General features: G+C 44.7%; 1 protein-coding gene across 8 annotated transcripts in view; it reads left to right on the top strand.

The window, feature by feature from the left end:
- LOC129869457 (tumor protein 63-like) overlaps positions 1-19469 on the top strand; it is a 272771-nt gene that overhangs the window by 241140 nt on the left and 12162 nt on the right. For 7 of the 8 annotated variants that reach the window (XM_055943896.1, XM_055943893.1, XM_055943895.1 and 4 more), the window contains 6 exons: positions 5828-6014; positions 7208-7323; positions 11946-12055; positions 13305-13441; positions 15676-15758; positions 16262-16386. In XM_055943896.1, the coding sequence (XP_055799871.1) occupies positions 5828-6014; positions 7208-7323; positions 11946-12055; positions 13305-13441; positions 15676-15758; positions 16262-16386 (758 nt within the window). The remainder of the gene's footprint in view (positions 1-5827; positions 6015-7207; positions 7324-11945; positions 12056-13304; positions 13442-15675; positions 15759-16261; positions 16387-19469) is intronic. The other variant, XM_055943894.1, reaches the window with a different exon arrangement.

Raw genomic sequence — 19469 nt, 5'->3', positions numbered from 1 at the left:
CTTCACGGTTACAGCTGAGGACATTCAATCCCCTTCCTGGATCGAGATCCCTGTGTCCCTAATGTTAAACTTCACGGTTACAGCTGAGGACATTCAATCCCCTTCCTGGATCGAGATCCCTGTGTCCCTAAATAGCTGTTGTTGCTTAAAACAATATAAATCATAGTTTAAATAATGCCCCTTGTGTGTAGATTCGGTATGGTACAGAAAACGGTGTGAACATCAGGATACCGCCCAGCCCAGGATTCAACTTCTGATTGGCTGTTAGTGGCGCAGGACTTCCTGTCAGGACACTTCCATTCCTGTGGTCAATGCCTCAACTTCAGTCAGATGCTGTGTCAACCAGGAAGTACGGGTCAGGATGTTGCAAACCCCATCTTTGTCTCTGACCTCATCGTTAAGACTCAAAAAGACTCATCAGTACAGTATGACCAAAATACAATACAGCGTCATTGAGTTAAGTACTAGATAAGTCACCATCCGGAGGTGACAGGCATTCACCATCAAATGGAAACACTGTGTCGTGTCCCCTACTCGTGAAGATGAAAGGTGAAAACCAGGCCCAGAATTAAAGCAGGGCGGTTAATTACGGCACCACTCCTCTGGAAGTGCCTGGCTACTGCCCAGGGTCTCACTATACCAAGAGACATTAACTAGGCGTGTATCATCTATCCACATACACCCTGGTCTCAACACAAATCCCTGTGAGTGAGTGAGTGAGTGAGTGAGTGAGTGGAGTGAATGAGTGGAGTGAATGAGTGGAGTGAATGAGTGGAGTGAATGAGTGGAGTGAATGAGTGGAGTGAATGAGTGGAGTGAATGAGTGGAGTGAGTGAGTGGAGTGAGTGAGTGAGTGAATGTGTGAGTGAATGAGTGGAGTGAATGAGTGGAGTGAATGAGTGGAGTGAGTGAGTGAGTGAGTGAGTGAGTGAGTGAGTGAGTGAGAGAACCATAATCACAGGCCTGTCTTTAACCCTCTGTGCTCCAGGGAAAAACAGAAGGGTAACTAGGCAACAGATATTTTAAAGGCACTGCTAAGCCTGTTAACAGAAGGGTTACTAGGCAACAGATGTTTTTAAAGGCACTGCTAAGCCAGTTAACAGAAGGGTTACTAGGCAACAGATGTTTTTAAAGGCACTGCTAAGCCAGTTAACAGAAGGGTTACTAGGCAACAGATGTTTTTAAAGGCACTGCTAAGCCAGTTAACAGAAGGGTTACTAGGCAACAGATGTTTTAAAGGCACTGCTAAGCCTGTTAACAGAAGGGTTACTAGGCAACAGATGTTTTTAAAGGCACTGCTAAGCCAGTTAACAGAAGGGTTACTAGGCAACAGATGTTTTTAAAGGCACTGCTAAGCCAGTTAACAGAAGGGTTACTAGGCAACAGATGTTTTTAAAGGCACTGCTAAGCCTGTTAACAGAAGGGTAACTAGGCAACAGATGTTTTTAAAGGCACTGCTAAGCCTGTTAACAGAAGCGTAACTAGGCAACAGATGTGTTTAAAGGCACTACTAAGCCAGTTAACAGAAGGGTAACTAGGCAACAGATGTTTTTAAAGGCACTGCTAAGCCAGTTAACAGAAGGGTTACTAGGCAACAGATGTTTTTAAAGGCACTGCTAAGCCTGTTAACAGAAGGGTAACTAGGCAACAGATGTGTTTAAAGGCACTACTAAGCCAGTTAACAGAAGGGTAACTAGGCAACAGATGTTTTTAAAGGCACTGCTAAGCCTGTTAACAGAAGGGCTACTAGGCAACAGATGTTTTTATAGGCACTGCTAAGCCAGTTAACAGAAGGGTTACTAGGCAACAGATGTTTTTAAAGGCACTGCTAAGCCTGTTAACAGAAGGGTAACTAGGCAACAGATGTGTTTAAAGTCACTACTAAGCCTGTTAACAGAAGGGTTACTAGGCAACAGATGTTTTTATAGGCACTACTAAGCCTGTTAACAGAAGGGTAACTAGGCAACAGATGTGTTTAAAGTCACTACTAAGCCTGTTAACAGAAGGGTTACTAGGCAACAGATGTTTTTATAGGCACTACTAAGCCTGTTAAGTTGTATTATTGACATTTGTTTTGAAGGCTATAATCTAGAATGTGTTGATTATATTTGGTTATAAGGTCACTGTTATTAATTCTAATATATTGTATTATATTTTAACCTGTCTCTCTGCAGTACTGACCTGTGTATTTTAACCTGTCTCTCTGAAGTACTGACCTGTGTATTTTAACCTGTCTCTCTGAAGTACTGACCTGTGTATTTTAACCTGTCTCTCTGCAGTACTGACCTGTGTATTTTAACCTGTCTCTCTGCAGTACTGACCTGTGTATTTTAACCTGTCTCTCTGCAGTACTGACCTGTGTATTTTAACCTGTCTCTCTGCAGTACTGACCTGTGTATTTTAACCTGTCTCTCTGCAGTACTGACCTGTGTATTTTAACCTGTCTCTCTGCAGTACTGACCTGTGTATTTTAACCTGTCTCTCTGCAGTACTGACCTGTGTATTTTAACCTGTCTCTCTGCAGTACTGACCTGTGTATTTTAACCTGTCTCTCTGCAGTACTGACCTGTGTATTTTAACCTGTCTCTCTGTACTCCACCTAGCTAGACCTAACCACTCTGTCTCTCTCTCTCCAGTACTGACCTGTCCTCTCTGTCTCTCCAGTACTGACCTGTCCTCTCTGTCTCTCCAGTACTGACCTGTCCTCTCTGTCTCTCCAGTACTGACCTGTCCTCTCTCTCTCTCCAGTACTGACCTGTCCTCTCTGTCTCTCCAGTACTGACCTGTCCTCTCTCTCTCTCCAGTACTGACCTGTCCTCTCTCTCTCTCCAGTACTGACCTGTCCTCTCTCTCTCCAGTACTGACCTGTCCTCTCTCTCTCTCCAGTACTGACCTGTCCTCTCTCTCTCTCTCTCCAGTACTGACCTGTCCTCTCTCTCTCCAGTACTGACCTGTCCTCTCTCTCTCTCTCTCCAGTACTGACCTGTCCTCTCTCTCTCCAGTACTGACCTGTCCTCTCTCTCTCTCTCTCCAGTACTGACCTGTCCTCTGTCTCTCTCCAGTACTGACCTGTCCTCTCTCTCTCTCCAGTACTGACCTGTCCTCTCTCTCTCTCCAGTACTGACCTGTCCTCTCTCTCTCTCCAGTACTGACCTGTCCTCTCTCTCTCCAGTACTGACCTGTCCTCTCTCTCTCTCCAGTACTGAGCTGTCCTCTCTCTCTCTCTCTCCAGTACTGACCTGTCCTCTCTCTCTCCAGTACTGACCTGTCCTCTCTCTCTCTCTCTCTCCAGTACTGACCTGTCCTCTCTCTCTCTCCAGTACTGACCTGTCCTCTGTCTCTCTCCAGTACTGAACCTGTCCTCTGTCTCTCTCCAGTACTGACCTGTCCTCTGTCTCTCCAGTACTGACCTGTCCTCTGTCTCTCCAGTACTGACCTGTCCTCTCTCTCTCTCCAGTACTGACCTGTCCTCTGTCTCTCCAGTACTGACCTGTCCTCTGTCTCTCCAGTACTGACCTGTCCTCTCTCTCTCTCCAGTACTGACCTGTCCTCTCTCTCTCTCCAGTACTGACCTGTCCTCTCTCTCTCTCCAGTACTGACCTGTCCTCTGTCTCTCTCCAGTACTGACCTGTCCTCTGTCTCTCTCCAGTACTGACCTGTCCTCTCTGTCTCTCCAGTACTGACCTGTCCTCTCTCTCTCTCCAGTGCTGACCTGTCCTCTGTCTCTCTACAGTACTGACCTGTCCTCTGTCTCTCTCCAGTACTGACCTGTCCTCTCTGTCTCTCCAGTACTGACCTGTCCTATCTCTCTCTCCAGTACTGACCTGTCCTCTCTCTCTCTCCAGTACTGACCTGTCCTCTCTGTCTCTCCAATACTGACCTGTCCTCTCTCTCTCTCTCCAGTACTGCCCTGTCCTCTCTCTCTCTCCAGTAATGACCTGTCCTCTGTCTCTCCAGTACTGACCTGTCCTCTCTGTCTCTCCAGTACTGACCTGTCCTCTCTCTCTCTCCAGTACTGACCTGTCCTCTCTCTCTCTCCAGTACTGACCTGTCCTCTCTCTCTCTCCAGTACTGACCTGTCCTCTCTGTCTCTCCAGTACTGACCTGTCCTCTCTCTCTCTCCAGTACTGACCTGTCCTCTGTCTCTCCAGTACTGACCTGTCCTCTGTCTCTCCAGTACTGACCTGTCCTCTCTCTCTCTCCAGTACTGACCTGTCCTCTGTCTCTCCAGTACTGTCCTCTGTCTCTCCAGTACTGACCTGTCCTCTCTCTCTCCAGTACTGACCTGTCCTCTCTGTCTCTCCAGTACTGACCTGTCCTCTCTGTCTCTCCAGTACTGACCTGTCCTCTGTCTCTCCAGTACTGTCCTCTGTCTCTCCAGTACTGACCTGTCCTCTCTCTCTCCAGTACTGACCTGTCCTCTCTGTCTCTCCAGTACTGACCTGTCCTCTCTGTCTCTCCAGTACTGACCTGTCCTCTGTCTCTCCAGTACTGACCTGTCCTCTGTCTCTCCAGTACTGACCTGTCCTCTCTGTCTCTCCAGTACTGACCTGTCCTCTCTGTCTCTCCAGTACTGACCTGTCCTCTCTGTCTCTCCAGTACTGACCTGTCCTCTCTGTCTCTCCAGTACTGACCTGTCCTCTCTGTCTCTCCAGTACTGACCTGTCCTCTCTGTCTCTCCAGTAGTGACCTGTCCTCTCTGTCTCTCCAGTACTGACCTGTCCTCTCTGTCTCTCCAGTACTGACCTGTCCTCTCTGTCTCTCCAATACTGACCTGTCCTCTCTGTCTCTCCAGTACTGACCTGTCCTCTGTCTCTCCAGTACTGACCTGTCCTCTCTCTCTCCAGTACTGACCTGTCCTCTCTGTCTCTCCAGTACTGACCTGTCCTCTCTCTCTCTCCAGTACTGACCTGTCCTCTCTCTCTCTCCAGTACTGACCTGTCCTCTCTCTCTCTCCAGTACTGACCTGTCCTCTCTGTCTCTCTCCAGTACTGACCTGTCCTCTGTCTCTCCAGTACTGACCTGTCCTCTGTCTCTCCAGTACTGACCTGTCCTCTGTCTCTCCAGTACTGACCTGTCCTCTGTCTCTCCAGTACTGACCTGTCCTCTCTCTCTCTCCAGTACTGACCTGTCCTCTGTCTCTCCAGTACTGTCCTCTGTCTCTCCAGTACTGACCTGTCCTCTCTGTCTCTCCAGTACTGACCTGTCCTCTCTGTCTCTCCAGTACTGACCTGTCCTCTGTCTCTCCAGTACTGTCCTCTGTCTCTCCAGTACTGACCTGTCCTCTCTCTCTCCAGTACTGACCTGTCCTCTCTGTCTCTCCAGTACTGACCTGTCCTCTCTGTCTCTCCAGTACTGACCTGTCCTCTGTCTCTCCAGTACTGACCTGTCCTCTCTGTCTCTCCAGTACTGACCTGTCCTCTCTGTCTCTCCAGTACTGACCTGTCCTCTCTGTCTCTCCAGTACTGACCTGTCCTCTCTCTCTCTCCAGTACTGACCTGTCCTCTCTCTGTCTCTCCAGTACTGACCTGTCCTCTCTGTCTCTCCAGTACTGACCTGTCCTCTCTCTCTCCAGTCCTGACCTGTCCTCTCTGTCTCTCCAGTACTGACCTGTCCTCTCTGTCTCTCCAGTACTGACCTGTCCTCTCTGTCTCTCCAGTACTGACCTGTCCTCTCTGTCTCTCCAGTACTGACCTGTCCTCTCTGTCTCTCCAGTACTGACCTGTCCTCTCTGTCTCTCCAGTCCTGACCTGACCTCTCTGTCTCTCCAGTACTGACCTGTCCTCTCTGTCTCTCCAGTCCTGACCTGTCCTCTCTGTCTCTCCAGTACTCTACAGAGCTGAAGAAGCTGTACTGTCAGATCGCCAAGACGTGTCCCATCCAGATCAAGGTGCTGACCAACCCCCCGCAGGGCGCCGTCATCAGAGCCATGCCCGTTTACAAGAAGGCAGAGCACGTCACCGAGGTGGTCAAACGCTGCCCCAACCACGAGCTCAGCCGGGAGTTCAACGACGGTGAGTTAGTTATATGTCTCTCTCCTAAATGAACAATAAAAGTTACACACTATTCTCTCCTTGTAGACTTCAGTGATGGTTAGTTAGTTGATCTAAGACACTCTCTAGCACCATTGAAAACCAATTTCTCTTATATTAATATAAACACGCAACATAAATATAAACACGTTTGTTAGCCATCTCTGATGCTTCCTGTACCATTACGTTATTAACTAACCTTTACCATGACATTATTAACTAACCTTTACCATGACGTTATTAACTAACCTGTACCATGACGTTATTAACTAACCTTTACCATGATGTTATTAACTAACCTTTACCATGACGTTATTAACTAACCTTTACCATGATGTTATTAACTAACCTTTACCATGACGTTATTAACTAACCTTTACCATGACGTTATTAACTAACCTTTACCATGACGTTATTAACTAACCTTTACCATGACGTTATTAACTAACCTTTACCATGATGTTATTAACTAACCTGTACCATGACGTTATTAACTAACCTTTACCATGACGTTATTAACTAACCTTTACCATGATGTTATTAACTAACCTTTACCATGACGTTATTAACTAACCTTTACCATGATGTTATTAACTAACCTTTACCATGACGTTATTAACTAACCTTTACCATGACGTTATTAACTAACCTTTACCATGATGTTATTAACTAACCTTTACCATGACGTTATTAACTAACCTTTACCATGACGTTATTAACTAACCTTTACCATGATGTTATTAACTAACCTTTACCATGACGTTATTAACTAACCTTTACCATGACGTTATTAACTAACCTTTACCATGACGTTATTAACTAACCTTTACCATGATGTTATTAACTAACCTTTACCATGATGTTATTAACTAACCTTTACCATGACGTTATTAACTAACCTTTACCATGATGTTATTAACTAACCTTTACCATGACGTTATTAACTAACCTTTACCATGATGTTATTAACTAACCTTTACCATGACGTTATTAACTAACCTTTACCATGATGTTATTAACTAACCTTTACCTCTCTGATGCTTCCTGTACCATGACGTTATTAACTATGCCTAAACTACCATTGATAAACCATTGATAAGTTATTGATCTACTTTGATATGAACACGTAACATGTTTTGGCTGTTTAAGCATATGGCATTTTGTGTGTTTTCTAGGTCAGATAGCCCCTCCCAGTCACCTGATCCGAGTGGAAGGTAACAACCACTCTCAGTATCTGGAGGACTCCATCACGGGCCGTCAGAGTGTCTTGGTCCCCTACGAGCCACCTCAGGTAAAGGCCCCTCTCGTTGCCACCAGGCCACAGCTATAGAGATCCTATAAAAAAATTACCAGAGGGGCCTATGTCATAAACCCTCAAAGGTTCCAGAATGTGAAAATGGCAGCCATATTGGTCAGGGAGAAATCCAATCCCGTCTAATTGGATTGAATTGGCAGTGGAGGCATAATCCTGATTTAAATATGCAGAAAAATAAAAGTAAGTCATGTCAGAAATTGTGTAATATAATTATCGTCATATAATTATAAATACAGTTTAAATGGGTTTTATATCAATTGTATATATCCTCTAAAATATATGTAAATAGACCATAGATGTCTACATTAGAGTTTTCCTGGAAAGCTGTGATTGATATTATATGATACAATATTAGTACTTGTTGCATTTACAACTTGTATAAGTCCTATGATCAGCTGATGTCAGCCAGTGTCTGGCTGGAGACTGACTGCATTGGTGAATGGAATGTTGGCATATTGGCAGATAATTGGAAAAATATATGGAATCATTGGAATCAATGGAATCATTGGAATCAATGGAATCATTGGAATCAATGGAATCAATAGAATCAATGGAATCATTGGAATCAATGGAATCATTGGAATCAATGGAATTATTGGAATCATTGGAATCAATGGAATTATTGGAATCAATGGAATCATTGGAATCATTGGAATCAATGGAATTATTGGAATCAATGGAATTATTGGAATCACTCCTCTAAAACTGGCTGGCTAGCCAACAAACAGTGCAAGAAAATGTTCAAATGCATTGTTTTACACAATGTCTTGTCACAGCACTGGCTGGCCACTGGCTTACCAAACCCCCTGACCAAAATGGCTGACCACTGGCTTACCAAACCCCCTGACCAAAATGGCTGACCACTGGCTTACCAAACCCCCTGACCAAAATGGCTGACCACTGGCTTACCAAACCCCCTGACCAAAATGGCTGACCACTGGCTTACCAAACCCCCTGACCAAAATGGCTGACCACTGGCTTACCAAACCCCCTGACCAAAATGGCTGACCACTGGCTTACCAAACCCCCTGACCAAAATGGCTGACCACTGGCTTACCAAACCCCCTGACCAAAATGGCTGACCACTGGCTTACCAAACCCCCTGACCAAAATGGCTGACCACTGGCTTACCAAACCCCCTGACCAAAATGGCTGACCACTGGCTTACCAAACCCCCTGACCGAAATGGCTGACCTTATATACCATCACAAGAAGTTTCATGTCCATTTTAGTTTTCTAATTCCTAATTATTTTTGGCCACAGCTCAGAGCCCTGTCTCCTCTATGTGTGTTAATATCTCCTCTCTGTGTGTTAATATCTCCTCTCTGTGTGTTAATGTCTCCTCTCTGTGTTAATGTCTACTCTCTGTGTTAATATCCCCTCTCTGTGTTAATATCTCCTCTGTGTGTGTTAATATCTACTCTCTGTGTTAATATCTCCTCTCTGTGTTAATATCCCCTCTCTGTGTTAATATCTACTCTCTGTGTTAATATCTACTCTCTGTGTGTTAATATCTCCTCTGTGTGTGTTAATATCTACTCTCTGTGTTAATATCTACTCTGTGTGTTAATATCTCCTCTCTGTGTTAATATCTACTCTCTGTGTGTTAATATCTACTCTCTGTGTTAATATCTCCTCTGTGTGTTAATATCTCCTCTCAGTGTGTTAATATCTACTCTCTGTGTTAATATCTCCTCTCTGTGTTAATATCTCCTCTCTGTGTTAATATCTCCTCTCTGTGTTAATATCTACTCTCTGTGTTAATATCTCCTCTGTCTGTGTTAATATCTCCTCTCTGTGTGAAACACCTCTCTGTGTTAATATCTACTCTCTGTGTTAATATCTCCTCTCTCTGTGTTAATATCTCCTCTCTGTATGTTAATATCTCCTCTCTCTGTGTGTTAATATCTACTCTCTGTGTTAATATCTCCTCTCAGTGTGTTAATATCTACTCTCTGTGTTAATATCTACTCTCTGTATGTTAATATCTACTCTCTGTGTTAATATCTCCTCTCTGTGTTAATATCTCCTCTCTGTATGTTAATATCTCCTCTCTGTGTGTTAATATCTACTCTCTGTGTTAATACCTCCCCTCTCTGTGTTAATATCTCCTCTCTCTGTGTTAATATCTCCTCTCTGCATGTTAATATCTCCTCTCTGTGTGTTAATATCTCCTCTCTGTGTGTTAATATCTCCTCTCTGTGTGTTAATATCTCTCTGTGTTAATATCTCCTCTCTGTGTGTTAATATCTCTTCTCTCTGTGTTAATACCTCCCCTCTCTGTGTTAATATCTCCTCTCTGTGTGTTAATATCTCCTCTCTGTGTTAATACCTCATCTCTGTGTGTTAATATCTCCTCTCTCTGTGTTAATATCTCCTCTCTGTGTGTTAATATCTCCTCTATGTGTGTTAATATCTCCTCTCTGTGTGTTAATATCTCCTCTCTGTGTTAATACCTCATCTCTGTGTGTTAATATCTCCTCTCTCTGTGTTAATATCTCCTCTATGTGTGTTAATATCTCCTCTCTGTGTGTTAATATCTCCTCTCTGTGTTAATACCTCATCTCTGTGTGTTAAAATCTCCTCTCAGTGTGTTAATATCTACTCTCTGTGTTAATATCTCCTCTCTGTGTTAATATCTCCTCTCTGTGTTAATATCTCCTCTCTGTGTTAATATCTACTCTCTGTGTTAATATCTCCTCTGTGTGTGTTAATATCTACTCTCTGTGTTAATATCTCCTCTCTGTGTGAAACACCTCTCTGTGTTAATATCTACTCTCTGTGTTAATATCTCCTCTCTCTGTGTTAATATCTCCTCTCTGTATGTTAATATCTCCTCTCTCTGTGTGTTAATATCTACTCTCTGTGTTAATATCTCCTCTCAGTGTGTTAATATCTACTCTCTGTGTTAATATCTACTCTCTGTATGTTAATATCTACTCTCTGTGTTAATATCTCCTCTCTGTGTTAATATCTCCTCTCTGTATGTTAATATCTCCTCTCTGTGTGTTAATATCTACTCTCTGTGTTAATACCTCCCCTCTCTGTGTTAATATCTCCTCTCTCTGTGTTAATATCTCCTCTCTGCATGTTAATATCTCCTCTCTGTGTGTTAATATCTCCTCTCTGTGTGTTAATATCTCCTCTCTGTGTGTTAATATCTCTCTGTGTTAATATCTCCTCTCTGTGTGTTAATATCTCTTCTCTCTGTGTTAATACCTCCCCTCTCTGTGTTAATATCTCCTCTCTGTGTGTTAATATCTCCTCTCTGTGTTAATACCTCATCTCTGTGTGTTAATATCTCCTCTCTCTGTGTTAATATCTCCTCTCTGTGTGTTAATATCTCCTCTATGTGTGTTAATATCTCCTCTCTGTGTGTTAATATCTCCTCTCTGTGTTAATACCTCATCTCTGTGTGTTAATATCTCCTCTCTCTGTGTTAATATCTCCTCTATGTGTGTTAATATCTCCTCTCTGTGTGTTAATATCTCCTCTCTGTGTTAATACCTCATCTCTGTGTGTTAATATCTCCTCTCTCTGTGTTAATATCTCCTCTATGTGTGTTAATATCTCCTCTCTGTGTGTTAATATCTCCTCTCTGTGTTAATACCTCATCTCTGTGTGTTAATATCTACTCTCTGTGTTAATACCTCCCCTCTCTGTGTTAATATCTCCTCTCTCTGTGTTAATATCTCCTCTCTGTGTTAATATCTCCTCTCTGTGTGTTAATATCTCCTCTCTGTGTGTTAATATCTCCTCTATGTGTGTTAATATCTCCTCTCTGTGTGTTAATATCTACTCTCTGTGTTAATACCTCCTCTCTGTGTGTTAATACCTCCTCTCTGTGTGTTAATATCTCCTCTCTGTGTGTTAATATCTCCTCTGTGTGTTAATATATCCTCTCTGTGTTAATACCTCCTCTCTGTGTGTTAATATCTCTTCTCTGTGTGTTAATATCTCCTCTCTGTATGTTAATATCTCCTCTCAGTGTGTTAATATCTCCTCTCTGTATGTTAATATCTACTCTCTCTGTGTTAATATCTCCTCTCTGTGTTAATACCTCCTCTCTGTGTGTTAATATCTCCTCTATGTGTGTTAATATCTCATCTCTGTATGTTAATATCTCCTCTCTCTGTGTTAATACCTCCTCTCTGTGTGAAACACCTCTCTGTGTTAATATCTCCTCTCTGTGTTAATACCTCCTCTCTGTGTGTTAATATCTCCTCTCTCTGTGTTAATATCTCCTCTCTGTGTGAAACACCTCTCTGTGTTAATATATCCTCTCTGTGTTAATATCTCCTCTCTCTGTGTTAATATCTACTCTCTGTGTGTTAATGTCTCCTCTCTGTATGTTAATATCTCCCCTCTCTGTGTGTTAATATCTCCTCTCTGTGTGTTAATGTCTCCTCTCTGTGTGTTAATATCTCCTCTCTGTGTGTTAATATCTACTCTCTCTGTGTTAATATCTACTCTCTGTGTGTTAATATCTACTCTCTGTGTGTTAATATCTCCTCTCTGTGTGTTAATATCTCCAAGTCTCCTGAGGTTTTTATTCATTAAATTCTGTTGTGGTTATTGTTCCCCTCATCCTCTTCCAGGTGGGCACAGAGTTCACCACCATCCTCTACAACTTCATGTGTAACTCCAGCTGTGTGGGAGGCATGAACCGACGCCCCATCCTCATCATCGTCACCCTGGAAACCAGAGAGTAAGACATTCATTCCAATACGACTTTATATTGTCCCCTCAGTCTTTCAACATGGGGCCAGGCGAATGGTCTGAGCCATATAGAATATAGACTGATCTGGGGCCAGGCTAATGGTCTGAGCCATATAGAATATAGACTGATCTGGAGCCAGGCTAATGGTCTGAGCCATATAGAATATAGACTGATCTGGAGCCAGGCTAATGGTCAGAGCCATATAGAATATAGACTGATCTGGAGCCAGGCTAATGGTCAGAGCCATATAGAATATAGACTGATCTGGGGCCAGGCTAATGGTCTGAGCCATATAGAATATAGACTGATCTGGAGCCAGGCTAATGGTCTGAGCCATATAGAATATAGACTGATCTGGGGCCAGGCTAATGGTCTGAGCCATATAGAATATAGACTGATCTGGAGCCAGGCTAATGGTCTGAGCCATATAGAATATAGACTGATCTGGGGCCAGGCTAATGGTCTGAGCCATATTCATGACATAGACTGACCAGGTGAATGCTATGATCCCTTATTGATGTCACTTGTTAAATCCACTTCAATTCAGTGTAGATGAAGGAGAGGAGACACGTTAAAGAAGGATTTTAAAGCCTTGAGACATGAATTGTGTAATGTGAGCCATTCAGAGGATGAATGGGAAGGACAAAATATTTAAGAGTCTTTGAACCGGGTATGGTAGTAGGTGCCAGGCGCACCGGTTTGTGTCAAGAACTGCAACGCTGCTGGGTTTTTCACGCTCAACAGTTTCCCCGTGTGTATCAAGAATGGTCCACCACCCAACGGACATCCAGCCAACTTGACACAACTGTAGGAAGCATTGGGGTCAACATGTTCCCAGCATCTCTGTGGAACGCTTTCAAAACCATGTAGAATCCTTGCTCTGACAAATTGAGGCTGTTCTGAGGGCCAAAAGGGAATTTTTTAATTTTTAATTTAACCTTTATTTAAAATAGGGAAGTCAGTTAAGCACAAATTCTTATTTACGATGACGACCTACCCCCTGGCCAAACCCTAACGACGCAGGATAAATTGTGCACCGCCCTATGGGACTGTCAATCACAGCCGGTTGTGATACAGCCTGGAATTGAACCAATTAGGACAGTATTCCTAATGTTTAGTACAGTCAGTGTAAAGAAATATATGATATAGTTTTCCACACGTCTCCGGCTCTACTTTGGTATCGTAGCCCTCCCTATAGATGGTAAATAGACGTTACTGTGTCTCTCCTACGTCGCAGAGGTCAGGTGCTTGGTCGTCGCTGCTTCGAGGCCAGGATCTGTGCGTGTCCTGGCCGGGACCGCAAGGCGGACGAGGACAGCATCCGCAAGCAACATGTTACTGACGGAACAAAGACCAGTGAGTGTATGAAACGCCGTAAGTAGTGCTGGGAGCTGGTGGAGGACTGTCTGACTGGCTGGCTGGCTGTGATCGTACTATACTCTCTCTCTGTTTCTCGCTCACACACCTACTGTATGCTGCCTGCCCCTGTGCTGTGGTCTCCCTTCTCCTGTGCCCGTTATCGCTCTCCTCCTGCCCTGTGATGTAGTCTCTCTCCTCCTGCCCTGTGATGTAGTCTCTCTCCTCCTGCCCTGTGCTGTAGTCTCTCTCCTCCTGTGCTGTAGTCTCTCTCCTCCTGCCCTGTGCTGTAGTCTCTCTCCTCCTGCCCTGTATTGTAGTCTCTCTCCTCCTGTGCTGTAGTCTCTCTCCTCCTGCCCTGTGATGTAGTCTCTCTCCCCCTGTGCTGTAGTCTCTCTCCTCCTGCCCTGTGCTGTAGTCTCTCTCCTCCTGCCCTGTGCTGTAGTCTCTCTCCTCCTGCCCTGTGATGTAGTCTCTCTCCTCCTGCCCTGTGATGTAGTCTCTCTCCTCCTGCCCTGTGATGTAGTCTCTCTCCTCCTGCCCTGTATTGTAGTCTCTCTCCTCCTGTGCTGTAGTCTCTCTCCTCCTGCCCTGTGCTGTAGTCTCTCTCCTCCTGCCCTGTGCTGTAGTCTCTCTCCTCCTGCCCTGTGCTGTAGGCTCTCTCCTCCTGCCCTGTGCTGTAGGCTCTCTCCTCCTGCCCTGTGCTGTAGTCTCTCTCCTCCTGCCCTGTGATGTAGTCTCTCTCCTCCTGCCCTGTGCTGTAGTCTCTCTCCTCCTGCCCTGTGCTGTAGGCTCTCTCCTCCTGCCCTGTGTCGTAGTCTCTCTCCTCCTGCCCTGTGCTGTAGTCTCTCTCCTCCTGCCCTGTGCTGTAGTCTCTCTCCTCCTGCCCTGTGCTGTAGTCTCTCTCCTCCTGCCCTGTGTTGTAGTCTCACTCCTCCTGCCCTGTGCTGTAGTCTCTCTCCTCCTGCCCTGTGATGTAGTCTCTCTCCTCCTGTGCTGTAGTCTCTCTCCTCCTGCCCTGTGATGTAGGCTCTCTCCTCCTGCCCTGTAGTCTCTCTCCTCCTGCCCTGTGCTGTAGTCTCTCTCCTCCTGCCCTGTGCTGTAGTCTCTCTCCTCCTGCCCCGTGCTGTAGCCTCTCTCTCCTCCTGTGCTGTAGTCTCTCGCCTCCTGTGTTGTAGTCTCTCTACTCCTGTGTTGTAGTCTCTTTCTTCCTGTGTTGTAGTCTCTTTCTTCCTGTGTTGTAGTCTCTCTCCTCCTGTGTTGTAGTCTCTCTCCTCCTGTGTTGTAGTCTCTCTCCTCCTGTGTTGTAGTCTCTCTCCTCCTGTGTTGTAGTCTCTCTCCTCCTGTGTTGTAGTCTCTTTCTTCCTGTGTTGTAGTCTCACTCCTCCTGTGTTGTAGTCTCTCTCCTCCTGTGATGTAGTCTCTCTCCTCCTGTGTTGTAGTCTCTCTCCTCCTGTGTTGTAGTCTCTCTCCTCCTGTGTTGTAGTCTCTCTCCTCCTGTGTTGTAGTCTCTCTCCTCCTGCCCTGTGCTGTAGTCTCTCTCCTCCTGCCCTGTGCTGTAGTCTCTCTCCTCCTGCCCTGTGCTGTAGTCTCTCTCCTCCTGCCCTGTGCTGTAGTCTCTCTCCTCCTGCCCTGTGCTGTAGTCTCTCTCCTCCTGCCCTGTGCTGTAGTCTCTCTCCTCCTGCCCTGTGTCGTAGTCTCTCTCCTCATGACCTGTGATGTAGCCTCTCTCTCCTCCTGTGCTGTAGTCTCTCGCCTCCTGTGTTGTAGTCTCTCTACTCCTGTGTTGTAGTCTCACTCCTCCTGACCTGTGTTGTAGTCTCTCTCCTCCTGTGTTGTAGTCTCTCTCCTCCTGTGTTGTAGTCTCTCTCCTCCTGTGTTGTAGTCTCTTTACTCCTGTGTTGTAGTCTCTCTCCTCCTGTGCTGTAGTCTCTTTCCTCCTGTGTTGTAGTCTCTCTCCTCCTGTGATGTAGTCTCTCTCCTCCTGTGTTGTAGTCTCTCTCTTCCTGCCCTGTGCTCGTTTTCCATCTTATATGCTTGCTGATGTAGAGTTCTAACTAATATTATGTCCAACTGGTGTAACCGGCCCAGTTAGCTACATGTACTGACCAGGCCTCTGTCCTCCTCTCCTCCCTTCGTTCTCCTCTCCTCCCTCTGTCCTCCTCTCCTCCCTCTGTCCTCCTCTGTTCCCTCCGTCCTCCACTCCACTGTCCTCCTCTCCTCCCTCCGTCCTCCTTTCTTCATCTCTCCAGCCTTCCGCCAGGCCCCCCATGGAATCCAGATGTCCTCCGTCAAGAAGAGAAGATCCACTGATGAGGAAGTGTTTTGTCTGCCTGTAAGTGTCTGTCTACACCATAGATAATATAATATCTGTATGTCTACGGTCCTCTGTTCTTTTACCTGGGTTTTTCCCCAGGGAATTAACTGACCACATGATGATGTTAGTACAGTCTATTCTATAGAAATAGAATTACAACAACAATTAACATAGAACAGTCTTGTTGGATACGTGAAGAAAGAAAACATGAGTGTGTTTTGTCCTGTATTCCTGTTTGCGTTTTGGTTGGCCGTCGCTGTGAATAACTATTTGTTTTTAACTGGCTTGCCAAGTTAAATAAAAGGTTCATGAATTTATTTTTTTAATAAAGAAAAACAATAATTAGGGGAATGTTTCAAAATAAGAGTCTGACCTTCAGAATAAAGGTCCTCTGTCCATAACTGGCAAAACCAACCCTGATACACTCTATGTATACATTATATTGTATACGTCGTATACAATATATTAATCTTGTGGTATGTTCCAGATGCTAACCAACCCCTCTCTCTCTCCCTCTGTAGATTAAAGGCCGTGAAATTTATGAGATTTTGGTAAAAATCAAAGAGTCACTGGAACTCATGCAGTTTCTGCCTCAGCACACTGTCGAGTCATACAGGCAGCAGCAGCAGAACCTCCTACAGAAACAGTGAGTACAGCTCTCTGACAAACAGACAGACAGACACATACTGGAGCCCACTAGCACCTAGCAGTGCTGCTCGTCTCCCCTGAACCAAACTGAGGTAAAGCTATCTCAATTTGTCTATTGATGATTCCTTGCATCCTCTCTCCTCCAACCACATTGGAGGAGAAGGTCCCAAGGTCTCTCCTCTTCTTCTCCAATTGTTTTTTGTTTTGAGAAGGAGGTCGAGGAGACAAGAGGTTGAGGAGACGGGATGCAAGGAATCAAGGAAAGATGAATTGAGAAAGAGTCCTAGGCCCACATGGTCCCAGACCGGCCTGCAGCCTGTAAGGCCCACCCTCCTTAGCTTCATAGTGTGTGGGTCCTTGTTTTTTTTGTCTCTACACTTTTTCTGCACGCTTCACACATGACATTTTAACTTAAAACTACTTGACTTGCTCTTTTGGAGATTGTTTGGATTTAAATAAAGGACTGTACTGTAGCACGCAAAGAAAGCTGACAGTGGAGATGGTCCATGTGAGATGTTTTGGATGTTGTTTTTTGGTGGGGGGGGGGGGGGTATTCAACACGACATTGACTGAGCATGATCGCTTGTTTGGTTGCATGTTATTGAAAAGTGGATGGTTGTGTTACATTTGGTAACTGGTCATGAACCGGTCAAGTGAAATGATGCTTGAGTTTTTGGCATAGTGAAACACAACACAACGATAACCATATCATTTTAAAAGAAGAGAGTGTTTTGGCCCGAGACGGATCGTATTTTCATCAGAGATGTCCGCATGCTGCGTGTGCACCTCAGAGGGTGAGCCTAGTTTCGTAGTGTACCTGGTTGTCCTCTGTAATTAGGTTATATTATGTCCGATAGACAGATGAGGTATCTAGAGACGGATGGAAACACCTTTTAGGTTTGCACAACAACAGTCGTTTCCCAAATCAGTCCCAGTCATTGGCTTGAGTTCATTCGTACTTTAAAGAAACAAAACTCTGCCCTCCCTCGGCCCATTCAGCTAAGGCTGGGGAGAGAAAGGTAGTTCTCTGTAAATTATAGTAAATAACCTGCTGCTTTCCGACACGATGATAATTATTGCTTATATAATTATTGATCATTATTATTGTTTCTCATTTAGAAAACGTGCAGACCTTCTGACACAGTGACGTCACAATGCTTACATTAGATTTTTTTAAATCCTGGTTTGAAAAGTCATTTTTAGTTTGAGTTAGTTTGGGTTCTGTCACACTGCCCTCTGGCGCCCCCCCCCTCCCCATTGTGGCTGGATGTGGCGGTGCAGCAGGTAACGACAGGGAGCTGGAGGGAGCTTCAGGTCAGAGCAGGGCCCATTGGTTTTACATGCTGCGATATTGTCTCTCAGGTGTTTATTTCGTATCAACAGAACAGTATTATCTAGACCAGGGGTGTCAAACATACGGCCCATGTATATATTTTTTGTTGGGTGGGGGGGGTGACGAACTCAATATACTTTAAAATTACTTGAACCAAATAGAAACTGTGTAGTGATGAAAGCCGACCTACAGTTACACCGTTTCTTGGCGGTGTGCGGCTCTCTAATAGGTCACAGAAATTAAAGCTAGACAAGTCATGAAGTATCGGAAAAAAAAATTGTCCTCTGTCCAAAAGCAACAGATTAGTCCTCTGTCCAAAAGCAACAGATAGTCCTCTGTCCAAAAGCAACAGATAGTCCTCTGTCCAAAAGTAACAGATTAGTCCTCTGTCCAAAAGCAACAGATAGTCCTCTGTCCAAAAGTAACAGATAGTCCTCTGTCCAAAAGCAACAGATAGTCCTCTGTCCAAAAGTAACAGATTAGTCCTCTGTCCAAAAGCAACAGATAGTCCTCTGTCCAAAAGCAACAGATAGTCCTCTGTCCAAAAGCAACAGATAGTCCTCTGTCCAAAAGCAACAGATAGTCCTCTGTCCAAAAGCAACAGATAGTCCTCTGTCCAAAAGCAACAGATAGTCCTCTGTCCAAAAGCAACAGATAGTCCTCTGTCCAAAAGCAACAGATAGTCCTCTGTCCAAAAGCAACAGATAGTCGTCAGTACGACCTCACTGAAGACCGAATGCGGTCCAAGGGGGGGCGGCGGAATAGTTTCACACCCCTGATCTAGACTATTACACTATTTGATGATACTTTAAACATTTACAAACGCAACAAATTGTGTACCACTGCCATTCCTGCTGTTCAGCCCAGCAGACTGATGTTTGTCCGTACAGAACTGGGTAATAGCTGGAGTTATTCTCTTACTAGATACTCGTCTTCTCTGCATGCTGATTTGTTGTTCAAAATTCATCTCCATGACCCTTTCACCTGTATTCTTGCTAACCCTAGTAGGGTTAATTCATGACGGAATAAAACCTACTGCCAAACCTTTCAGAAATTGCTTTTCTTTTTCTTTTCTCTCTCTCTTTTTTAACTCGCATGACGACAATCAAGAGTCTCCCCGATATTCTAGAGATTCAATTAACTATTGCTGTTCAACAGTCTTACCTTCTGGACACTAATATCAACCTACAACACTACATACATCACCCTTCACTACACTTCCCTACATCACCCTTCCCTACCCTACATCACCCTACACTACACTTCCCTACATCACCCTTCCCTACCCTACATCATCCTACACTACATCACCCTACACTACACTTCCCTACATCACCCTTCCCTACCCTACATCATCCTACACTACATCACCCTACACTACACTTCCCTACATCACCCTTCCCTACATCACCCTACACTACATCACCCTACACTACACTTCCCTACCCTACATCACCCTACACTACACTTCCCTACATCACCCTTCCCTACCCTACATCATCCTACACTACATCACCCTACACTACACTTCCCTACCCTACATCACCCTACACTACATCACCCTACATCACCCTACACTACATCACCCTACACTACATCACCCTACACTACCCTACACTACATCACCCTACACTACATCACCCTACACTATACTACCCTACATCACCCTACACTACATCACCCTACCCTACATCACCCTACACTACATCACCCTACACTACATCACCCTACACTACATCACCCTACAC

The sequence above is a fragment of the Salvelinus fontinalis genome, chromosome 14 (assembly GCF_029448725.1).
Source record: "Salvelinus fontinalis isolate EN_2023a chromosome 14, ASM2944872v1, whole genome shotgun sequence".
In the NCBI taxonomy this organism is placed as follows: domain Eukaryota; kingdom Metazoa; phylum Chordata; class Actinopteri; order Salmoniformes; family Salmonidae; genus Salvelinus; species Salvelinus fontinalis.
The sequence above is the reverse complement of the archived record's forward strand: the minus strand, read 5'-3'. Positions and strand labels throughout refer to the sequence as shown.